Source organism: Salvelinus namaycush, chromosome 14 (genome assembly GCF_016432855.1).
Source record: "Salvelinus namaycush isolate Seneca chromosome 14, SaNama_1.0, whole genome shotgun sequence".
In the NCBI taxonomy this organism is placed as follows: Eukaryota; Metazoa; Chordata; class Actinopteri; order Salmoniformes; family Salmonidae; genus Salvelinus; species Salvelinus namaycush.
This window is the reverse complement of record NC_052320.1, coordinates 19,940,980-19,956,517: the sequence shown is the minus strand read 5'-3', so window position 1 is coordinate 19,956,517 and position 15,538 is coordinate 19,940,980. Positions and strand designations below refer to the sequence as shown.

Below are 15,538 nucleotides of genomic sequence, written 5' to 3'. Positions count from 1 at the left end.
TTGCCCTGCTGATCTGAGGGTTGAAGAGCCTGGGGTTATTGTCTTTTGTTTTTCTGTGTTAATATTATAACGACTCGTTAACTGAGTCATGAAACAGATAAGGGAGGCCGCAAAGCATTGCTCACGGCAATTGACCTACCGTTTCCCATACAGCAGGATGGTTTGCCCTGCTCAAGGCACGTGAGAAGTGTTTTTAATATCCATGTCCTGGAACAGCGTTGTTGCAATAACTGGGCTACTGCAACATCTTCAACCAGTATAATAATAGGTGGAGGATCTAACAAGGGTTGAATTGAATATCCACAAAAAATAATAATTAGCTGAATTCTCAACCTTTGTGATAGGCCTACCCTATGCAAATTGTTATCACTTTAAAGGGGCAAGCTGCAGTTGCTACACTTCTTACTCCAATGTTTGTAAACATTGTACATGCAAACAAACACTGCACAGGCTTAAAACATACTTGGAACTATAACCTTGATTTATTGGCTGGGCAGTCCTTGCATCCATTGCTCCGTCTATGAATTTGAGAGTGGTTACATGTCTCTAGGCCCGCCCCTCAGCTTTTTACCAAAACAGAGGTGGGGTGACCCTTTTCTTATTGTTTCAACCACAGATTGCCCCTTTAAATGTTGAAGAATACATTACAGGTAAGTAGTAATATCTCACAATCATTCATGAAAGAGAGGGATGAGTAGGCCTAATGGGATAATAGATTATGAGTCTGCTTTTAACAGTCAGAAGTTCAAAGAGGAGAACTCTTGAACCCCAGAGCCACCACACCCTCTCCTGGGCTTTATAAGTGGGATGTACTGTTGAGCGCTACATTCCGAGGGGTTTGTGCTGATTGTACGGAGATTGTGACAGCCGGTTAAATGGCGTCCCTTGAGAAGGCAAGAACAATATGTACGTCGGGGGAAGTGCAGTATTATCATAAGGAGACTAATACTTGGAATTCGTAGGAGGAATGGAAGGAAAAAGAGGCAGAGGAGGTCTAAGAGAGAGAGGGGTACCAACTGAAAGCTGACCAAGTGAAGGGGAAGATTCTCTGTGTTTGTGATGCTCGTCATTTGATGTGACGCAGACAGGGTGGCGTGACTGGTGAAACAGAACAGTCATTGTCTGTTCTTTTGCATTTTGATGTTGAGTCTTTGCCCGACAAAGTGATGTTAGGAAATATGTTATCCTGTACAATCTTTTGTGCCGAATACATTACGTTGTTACAGGTGTCAAGCTCATGGGCATGTGGCGGCAGTCTGTAGAAGGGAGGTTCCTAGGTGTGAGAAGTGTGCAGAAGGACAAAGGAATGTGTAGCATTGCGGAAATTAGTGGTATGTGTTAATTGTAGGAGTGCCCATGGGGCTGGTGATCAAAAATGTCCTGTGCGAGAGAGGCAGGTTGAGGTTTCCAGGGTTAGAGTAGTACAGAAGTTGTCACATGCTGAGGCAGTGAAGAAAGTATAGGAAGATGGGTAAAGGGGGATGGATCCTGAGAGGAGTGGTGTGAGTAGTAGATATGAATGAGTACAGAGGAATAAACAACAAGTAATATATGTTTCAGTAAGATTGGATTTTTGGCATTTATAGCAATGGTTATCAAATGTACTGCAGGGATGGAACGTTTTGGTGGCAGCTGCAGAGAGGTATTGAGGTGTGCGAGATTTGATGTCAGAAGAGTTACAGGGTGTTTTACGTGGTGGTGTCCCATCCTTTCAGGTTGTTGGCCTGAAGTAGGACTAAATCGATTTAAATAGTGGAGTATGGCATACATTTCTTTTATTTTTATGTGTATTTATTTTTTAGTAATGTAGTGTTCGATGGTAGGGTATTTGTTTTATTTATTATTTTTTTCAAGCAAAGTATAATTGAGTTTTACTCCAGTCTAGTAGGTGGCGGTAATGCAACATTTATTGGATGCCAACCTCCGTTAAACCTCATTCGAGAAGACACCCTCTCCTGGCTGGTTCATCTATGGCCTTTGAGAGCCAAAAGATGATGGTTGTCTTGACCCCACAACAGGCAGTGACACCCTGAAGAAAATAGGACAGTGAGTGGTCCCCCTGTGTGTAATCTCCCAGAGGACTCTAGGAATCTGCCACTTGCACAGGAAAATGGAGCCCCCCCGAATGGCCCCAAACTTGAGAGCCCGTATCCAAAGCTGAATTACAAAGAAGATTGTGATTTTTTTTCCCCCAAGTATGTCAACAGAAAAACGAAAGAAAATAATTTTATCCTAAATGTTTTAATATCATTTGATTTCAATAATTTCAGACACCCCCAAACTCTGGTTGCATAGCACCGCGTGGAGGTGTAGGAGTGGCTTGCATGCTAAACCAGCTACTATACCTAGTTAGCAGAGGTCTGAAATTGTCGCAGCAATTTTGCTTGTGCCTCAAACACGTAAGTTTTCATTCCGATGACAGATTATTATAATTTTTTTGAAACATGGTTACAGTCTTGATATAGATAGCAAGTCAACAACAGTTGGCTAGCTAATGTTAGCTAGTCAGCTGCAGTGCTAGCTAGGTAGCCAGCATTAACTAGCTAGTTGGGTTTAGCTATATTCTAAACAAAAAAACGAATGTTGACTTCGGTGGCAACTTGCTAACTAACTAGCAGCTAGCTAGTAAAACAAAAATATATTTAAGCTGCAGTGCATTCGTAGCTAGTAAGCTGTATATCTAGTAGTGGCTAACGTTAGATTGCTAACCAACTAACATTAGCTAGCTAGATTGAGCTGGCTATCAGTCTGTAAAATGCCTTGTAATATCAGATAGCTAGATATGCGAAAAGGATCTCTTATTTAACCATTCCTCAACCACACCCCCCGACCATAACGTTACTGAAAATAGGTCACTGGTCAGCTTGAACAACACGAGCTTCCACTCATATAATAGGAGGCTAGACAGTTGGCATAAAGATTAGACAAAGGTGTAAAACAGATTCTCAATTTCAGAAATATTGTCCTTTTATTCTACCATTAGGAAATTGTTTTTCAATCCAATATTATAGTTCTTTCTTCACTTGTGTCTAGGAAAACAGAATAGCCTAATGAACAGCCTAATTTGATTTAAACTACAGTCTATCATCTATAGTAGCTACACTACATTACCAAAAGTATGTGGACACCTGTTCGTTGAACATCTCATTCCAAAATCATGGTCATTAATATAGAGTTGGTCCCCCCCTTTGCTGCTGTAACAGCCTCCACTCTTCTGGGAAGGATTTCCACTAGATGTTAGAACATTGCTGTGGGGACTTGCTTCCATTCAGCCACAAGAGCATTAGTGAGGTTGGGCACTGATGTTGGGCGATTAGGCCTGGCTCGCAGTCAGCGTACCAATTCATCACAAAAGTATTCAATGGGGTTACGGTCAGGGCTCTGTGCAGGCCAGTCAAGTTCTTCCACACAGATCGACAAACCATTTCTGTATGGACCTCGCTTTGTGCACGGGGGCATTGTCATGCTGAAAAAGGAAAGGGCCTTCCCTAAACTGTTGCCACAAAGTTGGAAGTAAAGAATTGTCTAGGATGTCATTGTACATAACATTACTGAAAATAACGCAGTAGCGTTAAGATTTCCCTTCACTGGAAGTAAGGGGCCTAGCCCAAACCATAAAACAGCCCCAGACCATTATTCCTCCTCCACAAAACCTTACAGTTGGCGCTATGCATTTGGGCAAGATTTGTCTGTCAGACTACCAGATGGTGAAGCATGATTCATCAAACCAGAGAACAGGTTTCCACTGCTCCAAAATCCATTGGCGGTGAGCTTTACACCACTCCAGCTGATGCTTGGCATTGCGATGCTTGGCATGGTGATCTTAGGCTTGTGTACGGCTGTTCGGCCATAGAAACCCATTTCATGAAGGTCCCGACGAACAGTTATTGTGCTTATGTTACTTCCAGAGGCAGTTTGGAACTCGGTAATGAGTGTTGCAACTGAGGACAGACAATTTTTACGCACTTCGGCCCCGTTCTGTGAGCTTGTGTGGCCTACCACTTCAAGGCTGAGCCGTTGTTGCTCCTATACGTTTCCACTTCACAATAACAGCACTTACAGTTGACCGGGGCAGCTCTAGCAGGGCAGAAATTTGGCGAACTGACTTGTTGGAAAGGTGGCATCCTATAACGGTGCCACGTTGAAAGTCACTGAGCTCTTCAGTAATACCATTCTACTGCCAATGTTTGTCTATTGAGATTGCATGGCTGTGTGCTCGATTTTATACACCTGTCAGCAACAGGTGTGGCTAAAATAGCCGAATCCACAAATTTGAAGGGGTGTCCACATACTTTTAACTCTCAACCACCACTTGAGAAAATAAACCATAGTCAGATCAAACTACGCTGATGCCCTGTTTCATCATCTTCAGTATGCCATAAAGACCATAAATTTAGATACTAGCTAGATGTTATCGCGTTGCCGCAGTTATTTTATAGCTGATCTACCAATCATTTTTTTCATTGTCATGCACTTCAGGTGACATTATTACAGATGTGTGTACTTGCACTGTGCCTGGGCTGAGAAGCATAATGATTATTTTTTACCTTTATTTAACCAGGTAAGCTAGTTGAGAACAAGTTCTCTTTTACAACTGCGACCTGGCGAAGATAAAGCAAAGCTGTGCGACACAAACAACAACACAGAGTTACACATGGAATAAACAAGCGTACAGTCAATAACACAATAGAAAAAAAGAACAGTGTGTGCAAATGGCGTGAGGTAGGCAATAAATAGGCCATAGTAGCGAAATAATTACAATTTAGCAGATTAACACTGGAGTGATAAATGAGCAGATGGTGTGCAAGTAGAGATACGGGTGTGCAAAAGAGCAGAAAAGTAAATAAAAACAATATGGGGATGAGGTAGGTAGATTAGGTGGGCTATTTACAGATGGACTATGTACAGCTGCAGCGATCGGTTAGCTGCTCAGATATCTGATTTTTAAAGTTAGTGAGGGAAATATAAGTCTCCAGCTTCAGCGATTTTTGCAATTCGTTCCAGTCACTGGCAGCAGAGAACTGGAAGGAAAGGCGGCCAAAGGAGGTGTTGGCTTTGGGGATGACCAGTGAGATTACCTGTTGGAGCGCGTGCTACGGGTGGGTGTTGTTATCGTGACCAGGGAGCTGATATAAGGCGGAGCTTTACCTAGCATAGACTTATAGATGACCTGGAGCCAGTGGGTCTGGCGACGAATATGTAGCGAGGGCCAGCCGACTAGCGCATACAGGTCGCAGTGGTGGGTAGTATAAGGGGCTTTGTTAACAAAACGGATGGCACTGTTAGACTGCATCCAGTTTGCTGAGTAGAGTATTGGAAGCTATTTTGTAGATGACATCGCCGAAGTCGAGGATCGGTAGGATAGTCAGTTTTACTAGGGTAAGTTTGGTGGCGTGAGTGAAGGAGGCATTGTTGCGAAGATGAAGATGCATGTCGTGATTAATCCCAAGGATATTGTGTAGGCCTAATTACTGTGTAATTGTCATAAGACCCAAGCCACCCCCTGTACCCGGACTTTGAACTACTCCCCTCTGGGCGCAGGTATAGGGCACCCCTCAGCAGGAAAAACACAACTAGACAATAATTTGTGCCAGGTGTGATATCCCTCCTAAATAGCTCGGGCTAATGTTCCTATCAACTCAGTAAGGCCAGCAGGCTAGTCTTTAAAATAAAATGTTTTATTGGTATGTACTGTAACTTATGAAAGTTGTATTGCCAATTTTGTTTTGTATTTAAACACCACTTTAAACATGTACATGACACTGCAACAAAATTTCCCCATGGGGACAATAAAGTCAGTAAGTAAGGTCCAGTACTATTTCTAGTAAATGCCTGGAAATGTGCTTCCCAGTTAGACTTAGTTATGTGTCTGATTGAGTGTCTCTCCATACAGTGTGCCATCCAAACCACTCCATGTGACCTTTAACAGTCCTGCTGAATAGGAGAAATGAGGACCATTTGTGAGTGAGGTACCACTACTGCTTTTCTTTTGTTCACTCACTAATTCTCTCAAGCTACTGGCTTGAGCCACTCCAAATGGTTTAGTATGATGATATAGCTGAAGTTGTTTAATATGGTAACAAGGCTTGACCTTGAAGTTATGTTAATTGCACAGGATAAAGTGGGTATGTTCATTTTGCTGCATTGCTTCTGCAGATATCCCATAAACACTCATGGACAGGTTTGCATTGGTGAGATGGATTTTCTCCAGGCATTGACTCACCTAGCCTTGTATTCTGCAGAAATTGGTGTGTATCAGTGATGTGCCATGGGGTATGACGTCACCAGGTTCCATGGGGAGGTGGATGAAGACCTGCTGTGTCCCATCTGCAGCATGGTACTGGAGGAGCCAGTGCAGGTTAATGCCCTACTATACCTCTGGACCAGATCTATTACAAGGACTTATTTTATTTATTTAGACAAGTTATCACTGAGTTCTTAATATAGACCTTTCACCGATTTCAAACAATATACTTATTTTCCCATCTTCCCATCTCCGCTCCTTTTTCTCCTATGTCTAGGCCCCACACTGTGAGCATGCCTTCTGCAACGCCTGCATCACCCAGTGGTTCAACCAGCAGCAGATCTGTCCTGTGGACCGCAGCGTGGTGACACTGGCTCACCTCCGGCCCGTGCCCCGCATCATGCGCAACATGCTCTCCAAACTCCAAATCGCTTGTGACAACGCTGGCTTCGGCTGCACAGCCACACTGCGGCTAGATCAACTGCAGTCTCACCTGAAGGACTGCGAGCACAACCCAAAAAGACCTGTCAACTGTGAGGAGGGCTGTGGGTAAGTGACATTAGAGCACATTACACAGCAGAGTAGACCAGACAGAATGGGAAAACATGGCTGTGACTTTTGAGTTGCTGGGCATGCTGCACCACCACTGCAGAATGTGATATTACCTAGTCTTGTATTTATTATTTAGTATTGTAGTGGTCTCTAGAGTGACCTAGTGGCTTTAATTTCATAATGTCACAATTTCGCCACAGGCTGGAGATGCCGAAAGATGAGATGTGCAACCACAACTGCATCAAGCACTTACGTGGCGTGGTACAGCATCAGCAGAGCAAGATCTCTGAACTAGAGAAGAATGCTGCAGAGCACAAACACCAGCTGGGGGAACAAGTAAGCACACACTCACGTTGCATACATATACCTCAGTGGAGGCTGCGGAGGGGAGAACGGCTCATAAATGGCTGGAACGGCACGAATGGATTGGCATCAAACACATGGAAACCATGCGTTTGATACCATTCCGCTCCAACCATTATCACGAACCCGTCCTCCCCAATTAAGGCTCCACCAACCTCCTGTGATATACCTGTATGCAAATCCATTAGTGCTCTGTTCCTCAATGGTCAGGGATCTGGTGTGTGTCTGTTTCTTCCACTGTCAGAAACGGGACATCCAGCTGCTAAAAGCAAACATGAGAGCAATACGCAGTGCAAACCCTAACATGCAGAACCTGGAGGAGAGCATTGAATACAACGAGATCCTGGAGTGAGTTTACTCTCCTGTCCCCTTGGCCCTCTCCTCTAGAATATTTTCAGGAGTTTCAGCACTTGATTTCAGCCTCAAGTCTATTATGTTGGATATTGTTTGACTGCTACAATCATTCAAACTCACTTTAAAATCAATCAAATTTAATAAGCCCTTTTTACATCAGCAGTGTTGTCACAGTGCTTTAGAGCTAAAGATCCTATTCCACATCTCACCTGTTCCTGACCTGCCCAACAGATGGGTCAACTCCCTCCAACCTGTGCGGGTGACGCGCTGGGGAGGGATGATCTCCACGCCAGACGCAGTTCTCCAGGCGGTCATCAAGCGTTCACTCATCGACAGCGGCTGTCCTCTGTCCATCATTAACGACCTGATTGAGAATGCCCACGAAAGGAACTGGCCGCAGGGCCTGGCCACGCTGGAGACGCGGCAGATGAACCGGCGCTACTATGAAAACTACGTGGCCAAGCGGATCCCTGGGAAACAGGCGGTGGTGGTGATGGCCTGTGAGAACCAACACATGGGAGAGGACATGATCCTAGAGCCTGGCCTGGTCATGATCTTTGCCCATGGAGTGGAGGAGATCTTATAAGTAGATCTTATAATAAACAAACACTAGGAGCAGGGGGGTCTAGCATGGCAGAGAGGAGGGCAAACCAGACATTTTGATTCGCGAGTTAGTTACTCCTCTCTAAAAAAAATATATTTAAAAAATACTCCCCTTCTCAATTGAATGGTAATTATGGGTCTATTTCTTAATGACAGTTGATATGTCAGTTTTTGTCTCTAAAGATAAGTGGGTGTAGGGGAAATGAAAAGATCTCAATGGCTCTTAAAATGAACAGAAGAGTTTTACTTACATATGAGCTTATTTAATATCTTTGCCTTAAAAGGACATTTCCAAAAATACACCTGGAAAAAGAACTTAACTGATAATACCCAGGATATTCTAAGATGGAATGTTTGAGTCGCATAATAAAAAGCTATGCCTGATCTCCTAGGCTTCTCTGGTTCCCCCCATCCTACACCTTGTACTATGTAAATGAATTCATATAAAAAAAATTATGTAAATACAAATATTATATTGAAAAAAATACACATTCTCTAGCTATTCTTGTTATACAGTAATTAGACTGTGAATTTTGTCAGTTGGCATCCATGTGTTTCAGGATGCTGCTCTGGACATTTTGCTCACTTCAGCATTGTTTTTTGCTAATCATGTCATGACAGTTGTACGCCATGATGTTTTGCTTCTCGTTTATTACTTTTTTGTTGTGCCATGCATTTTATTTATAGATTTTGAAGACGTGCTGGGGCGGGATCTCCACGCCAGACGCAGTATGCTTGAAGATGTTTTTTGTGTTATGAAAATACATTTGTCATTTTAGAAAATTGAAGCTCATTGTTCATTGCTTCTGTTGTACTTAGTGAACATGAAGTTGGGTCCAATTGACGTTAAACCATTGGAATGTAACATTGTGTAGCTTTACCCGTTTTATTTGATAAATGGTTGATGATTGTTTGTGTTGATATTAATTCACAATTTCTTATTTTTACCAAACTATTTTATCTAAAAGCTTTGAATTACTGAATGATAGTGACAAACGACAAGGGACTTGATCTAAAGACATGCAGTCGAAAACAACCATGTGGAAATCTAACTTCAATGCTACTTCGTTAGTGTCACCATAATGAGATCAATTTGGATTTAGTTTTTTTGTCATTTTGTGTCCTTTTATCTTTTGTGCTGTGGGGTAAAGATGAAGGAAAACATTTAATTGTGATCTTGATTGTCATCATGGTACAGTACTGCATGGCTTTTTTCTTATGCCATTGAGTCATTCCTACATGCAGGGCCTCTATACATCATGATTTCTGATGATTAGCACTCTAAGCAGCAGCCTATCTGGCAATGCTCTCTCCGTCCACCCACACAAACACCCACATGGTCAGACATTGTGCTTGTCTACAGCAGCAGTGTCTAGTGAGCTCTTGCCAGCAGCCCATACTCTATTGAGGACTTTCCTTTTAAATCTTTCCCTTTGTTGTGAATGGTTGGAATATCATGTGATTTGCCAAAGGGCATGCTTTTGTTATTGTGCCTGAAAATCCTCTGGTTCATCATCTGGTATTAAATGATCTAATGGATTGAGACACCTTTTTACTTGTATGGCAATAATTGTACTGTTGGACTGGATTTTACAATGCACAACTGTTTGTTCAGTGCTTCAACCTCAGAAATTCACACCATCAAAGGGTCAGAATCAATAATTAGGCTACTGTCAATCCATCATTGCCTCAACACACCCTGTTATGGGACTGCTGTCACATTCGATTATCTATAGATGTTCCATAATATAGGCTACTAATGTAACAAAGCACACTGACAGTGTCATTGCATTTTGTTACACCAGCTACGTTTGATTGCAGCGGCTGTTACAGTGCGTTCTGTGTGATCCATACATTGGATTTCTCAAACTTACGCCTTGATCACACCGACAGTGTTATTGAGCAAAATGGTAAGCAGCAGCACCTGGATAAGTGTGCAACAAAAGTTCAACATCCCCCTTCTACTACCATTTCTGTCAAGCGGTCTATGGAAACAGTTTGATGCATACTTTCGATAAATCAAATGTAAGTACCACACAGAACACACTGCAACTGCCTCTGCAAGCAATGTTGCAAGGAAATGCAGTGTTCCATTGGAAATTAATGTACTTTTGGTGCACCAAAATGCAATGAAGTTGTCTGTGATCGAGGCGTTATTCGTTACACTGTATGCGTAGATGGCTTGACAGAAATGGTAGCAGAAGGTGAATGTTGAACTTTTGTTGCACACTATCCAGATGATGCTGCGTACCATTTTGCGCGTGACACTGTAGGTGTGATATGTCTGCGCATACAGTTTGATAAATCCAACGTTTGCACTACATAGAGCGCACTGCAACTCAATGCTGCAAGGCAAACGCAGCGTTCCATTGAAAATGAATGTACATCTGGTGTACCAAAATGCAATAATCCTATCCGTGTGAACGAGGCGAAACTGGTCCAGACTTCTTGGCGGAAGATGTAGTTCGCTATAGGCTCACAGTGCATTGAAAATCAAATGTAGGAAAAATGTCCTATCGATTGCAACTGGATGTGTTCATCGCTGCTCTATTATAGCCTAGGGCACATAAATGATAAGAGAAGAACGCACATCCATATACTAGAGTAGACTGGGATAAATGGGGCAAGCCCAATGTAGACTACATCCCCGCCTTAGTCAAAGTGCCCGCAGATGACAGTTCGAGGCGGTGCGTTGCTTCTTTTTTTTAATAGCTAGGGAGGGGGAAATCGCTGAGTCGGGCGTGGCAGTCAGCCAATCTTTCTTATTATCTCTGGGTAAATGAAAGCTGACAGCTAGACTACCTTTCTTGTAACGTCCACAGACAATTTCCGTCGATTTGCTGGGTGTAAAAACGTTGAATTGTGCCTCGATCCTCGCCGAGGAATTATCTTACCGGACGAACGGCACGACAATTCGCTTAAGGACGACAGACAGACAACGCTCATCATCGCGAAATATAGGTAGGCTAATTGATGCTCAAAACAGCCTCATTTAGTACTACTGGCTGAAGTTCAATGAATCGTGTATTCCTGTTTACAACTTTGCATACAGATATTGCCTGTGAATTTCGTTGCGCCGCTGCCAAGTTTGGGTAAGATACATATTTAATGGGAGAGACGGTATCCCTCGCCTCGCCCAACTGATCTCAGTTGGTTCCCTGGTTGGGCAAAACAGGCCACTTTTGAGTGGTAGCCTACTGATACATCCAATGATGGGTTTCTATATACATTGGATACATCTGCAGCTTCTGTTCCCATGTTTCTCCCCATTGAACCTATAGCCTAACCTTTAGACATGCTCCTCTTTAGACTTTAGTTAACATAGGGCATGTTTTATAGCCTAGTAGGATAGATAAGCTACTAAGAATATAAGTTGAATATACTGTTTAAGGTTTACACAGTGTTAAACTGTCACCCTTATGGCTCAATATTGTAGACCAGACAGGTTGGAGACACGTTTTATAACTGCCTGCAGACAATGTTGGAACTATGGTGGACTCTTGTTGCAAGGAGCTCTGTCTTGATGGAAATGGCAATTTTGGTTTATATGATTTTCATTAGCAATGTGACATCCTTGCAAATAACTTTTGACTTCTAATAATACAGTTACTTGCCATCTAAATGATTAAAACAACTGACAAAGCAACACATTGCTCGACACACAATAACCATAGTTGCACCATTTAAGACATGATGTTTGTCCCTTCTGATATATTTACTTCACTGTGTGCTTATTTCCCTTGGTATGTGTCTCCTTAATTAAGTTACCTATGGGTAAACTAGGTCTTCTGGCCATGCATTTAGAACATGTTGGCAAGTAGCAGTCATAGTGTTGAACTACATTTTGGGCTTTCATCAGGTTTCCTTTAACATTTTACATTTTTCTGGGTCATGAAACCACAAACAGTCATAGGGATGGTTCTGAAACTTTTAATTTTGTCTTTTGAGTGTATTTCTGGCTGGACATATTGCCAGCATGATGTGGCCTAAAGGGTGCCTTGATGGCCCTGCAAATAACTATTCCATGAATAGGTCTATTTGAACAACAGATTACCCAGAACATTTTAGGGATTTAAATAAAGGTGAAATAAATCAAATAAAATTTTGAAACGACATGGTAATTTTTCCTTGCTAGTGTAGTTTTTGCATTTCCATTCAAGTCAAGTGAGGTCATCAGTTCCTTTTTAAGTCTATACCATTTCCTGGTTTCCCTCCCCACTGGAAAATTGGTTGCCAAAAAACAGAAACGTTATCCTCGTACTGGGAAAGACCGTCTCTTAATGAAAAATTCCTTAACTTGCACAGCTAAGTAATCACAGGGAAACACAGAGAGAGGCATTCCTGGTCAGGTCAACCTGTCGGTAAGGAAACAGACTCTCTCTACAGACGGATCAGGAAGCGGGTCACACTGTTGCTGCAGAGAAATTAAATGCAATTAAATTAATCTAATAGGGATCTATAGAGCTGCCAGAGAGGGATTATGTGTGTGTTTACGATCATGCAATCACACAATCTAAACATTTGATAATTTACTCCCTTTGCCCTATACACAGATTGTACATTTCAATGGTTTTATAAATGGCAGTACAGTAAGAGTACACTTGACACTTTCCAGTTCCTCCAAACATGTGCCAACGCTCAGTGTGAAAGTGGCGTGGTTACTGGAGGGAAGGGTGCACCCTCACAAGTCCAGGCGGGTTTGTGTTTTTTTCTGTATTGTACGCACCACAGTGTTCCACGGGACTGCTGAATAGTACACTGCTCAAAAAAATAAAGGGAACACTTAAACAACACAATGTAACTCCAAGTCAATCACACTTCTGTGAAATCAAACTGTCCACTTAGGAAGCAACACTGATTGACAATAAATTTCACATGCTGTTGTGCAAATGGAATAGACAAAAGGTGGAAATTATAGGCAATTAGCAAGACACCCCCAATAAAGGAGTGGTTCTGCAGGTGGTGACCACAGACCACTTCTCAGTTCCTATGCTTCCTGGCTGATGTTTTGGTCACTTTTGAATGCTGGCGGTGCTTTCACTCTAGTGGTAGCATGAGACGGAGTCTACAACCCACATAAGTGGCTCAGGTAGTGCAGCTCATCCAGGATGGCACATCAATGCGTGCTGTGGCAAGAAGGTTTGCTGTGTCTGTCAGCGTAGTGTCCAGAGCATGGAGGCGCTACCAGGAGACAGGCCAGTACATCAGGAGATGTGGAGGAGGCAGTAGGAGGGCAACAACCCAGCAGCAGGACCGCTACCTCCGCCTTTGTGCAAGGAGGAGCACTGCCAGAGCCCTGCAAAATGACCTCCAGCAGGCCACAAATGTGCATGTGTCTGCTCAAACGGTCAGAAACAGACTCCATGAGGGTGGTATGAGGGCCCGACGTCCACAGGTGGGGGTTGTGCTTACAGCCCAACACCGTGCAGGACGTTTGGCATTTGCCAGAGAACACCAAGATTGGCAAATTCGCCACTGGCGCCCTGTGCTCTTCACAGATGAAAGCAGGTTCACACTGAGCACGTGACAGACGTGACAGAGTCTGGAGACGCCGTGGAAAACATTCTGCTGCCTGCAACATCCTCCAGCATGACCGATTTGGCGGTGGGTCAGTCATGGTGTTGGGTGGCATTTCTTTGGGGGCCGCACAGCCCTCCATGTGCTCGCCAGAGGTAGCCTGACTGCCATTAGGTACCGAGATGAGATCCTCAGACCCCTTGTGAGACCATATGCTGGTGCGGTTGGCCCTGGGTTCCTCCTAATGCTAGACCTCATGTTGCTGGAGTGTCAGCAGTTCCTGGAAGAGGAAGGCATTGATGCTATGGACTGGTCCGCCCGTTCCCCAGACCTGAATCCAATTGAGCCCATCTGGGACATCATGTCTCGCGCCATCCACCAACGCCACGTTGCACCACAGACTGTCCAGGAGTTGGCGGATGCTTTAGTCCAGGTCTGGGAGGAGATCCCTCAGGAGACCATCCGCCACCTCATCAGGAGCATGCCCAGGCGTTGTAGGGAGGTCATACAGGCACGTGGAGGCCACACACACTACTGAGCCTCATTTTGACTTGTTTTAAGGACATTACATCAAAGTTGGATCAGCCTGTAGTGTGGTTTTCCACTTTAATTTTGTGTGACTCCAAATCCAGACCTCCATGGGTTGATAAATTTGATTTCCATTGATAATTTGTGTGTGATTTTGTTGTCAGCACATTCAACTATGTAAAGAAAAAAGTATTTAATAAGAATATTTCATTCATTCAGATCTAGGATGTGTTATTTTAGTGTTCCCTTTATTTTTTTGAGCAGTGTATTTTTCTGTCGTCATACACTCATTGTTTTTAAAGGCAACAAGCTGTGCCTCGCCCACATTTGCCAGAAATGTGTGATTCATGCATAGGAGCCAAAGTCTTTCCACTCAGACAAACCCTGCCTGACATCTGGCATTTGTTGTTTACGTCTCAAATGTCATTAACCAAGTAATGGGTGAACTTCCAGTGATCCAAACTGTTATCAAGGAGTTGCACTCCAGCTCTGTGGTCAACACTCAGTAAAAAAAAAAAAAGATGTCGCAAAACTCATGTCATAGGCTTTGTTTTACTTTGGATGAACCCTGAGAAGTGACCTTCTGAGCAAAGGGTCCATTTTAGAGCAAGGATATCAAATTCATTTAGCCCCAGGGGGCGCATTCGGTCTTCAATGAGGTCTGGAGGGCCGCACTGAAAATTGGTTATATTTCCTCGCCGCCAAAATGTGCAAAAAAATAGTCCTCTAACCATAGATTTTGGAATGTTCAATGCTCCCTGTCTAGCCTTCATTAGAGTGATTATTACCCAGCTGGACACAGTATGTTTGTATCCATTATCATTTCTACAATTTATTTGGTTTTAGTCATTTTGCCCCTTTAGTCATTTTTTTTTTCTTAAACCACCTGTGGGCCTGATTAGACCCCGTATGTTTAACACCCCTGATTTAGAGGGAGTATTCCCCCGTTCACAGGATGAGTCACAGTGGCGTGGGAGGAGAGATGGTGGTAGCGCCGGGGGAACTCATAGCGGCTGGCTGAGGGCTCCCCCTGCCCTCCTTCCCGTTAGTCACTCGTGGCAATGCTCTGATGGAGCATAGCTGATGTAGGGAAACACTTTCTATAGCAACCAAGCATGTCCTTCCTTCTGTCTGCTAACCTACCTGATGTAATTTAGGTGGGGGCTTATATTTGTCCTATTTAACACATGCACAAGTGTGTATCATAACCATGTGTGAATTGGAAATGTTTTTTTTGCATATCCCAACTCCCCGAGACACCCTCGGAGAGTGGGGTCACATGGTCACGGCCAGGGTCTGCCAATATCAACAGCGACGCTGGAGCAATTAGGGTTAAGTGTCTTGATCAAGGGCACGTCGGCAGATTTTTTTCACCAC

The 15,538-nt window shown here is 43.4% G+C and overlaps 1 protein-coding gene across 2 annotated transcripts; it reads left to right on the top strand.

Moving 5' to 3' along the window:
* Positions 1 to 2,241: 2,241 nt before the first annotated feature.
* LOC120059255 (E3 ubiquitin-protein ligase NRDP1-like) lies at positions 2,242 to 9,661 on the top strand. Of its 2 annotated transcripts, none has more exons than XM_039008160.1 (7): positions 2,242 to 2,399; positions 5,894 to 5,960; positions 6,243 to 6,358; positions 6,522 to 6,793; positions 6,997 to 7,132; positions 7,404 to 7,507; positions 7,745 to 9,661. In XM_039008160.1, the coding sequence occupies exons 3-7, from the start codon at positions 6,269 to 6,271 to the stop codon at positions 8,097 to 8,099; spliced, it is 957 nt and encodes a 318-aa protein (XP_038864088.1). In that variant the 5' UTR covers positions 2,242 to 2,399; positions 5,894 to 5,960; positions 6,243 to 6,268; the 3' UTR covers positions 8,100 to 9,661. The 2 variants fall into 2 exon arrangements, with proteins under 2 accessions (XP_038864088.1, XP_038864087.1); XM_039008159.1 differs by having other exon boundaries at positions 2,244 to 2,399; positions 5,894 to 5,969.
* The last annotated feature ends 5,877 nt before the right edge of the window (positions 9,662 to 15,538 follow it).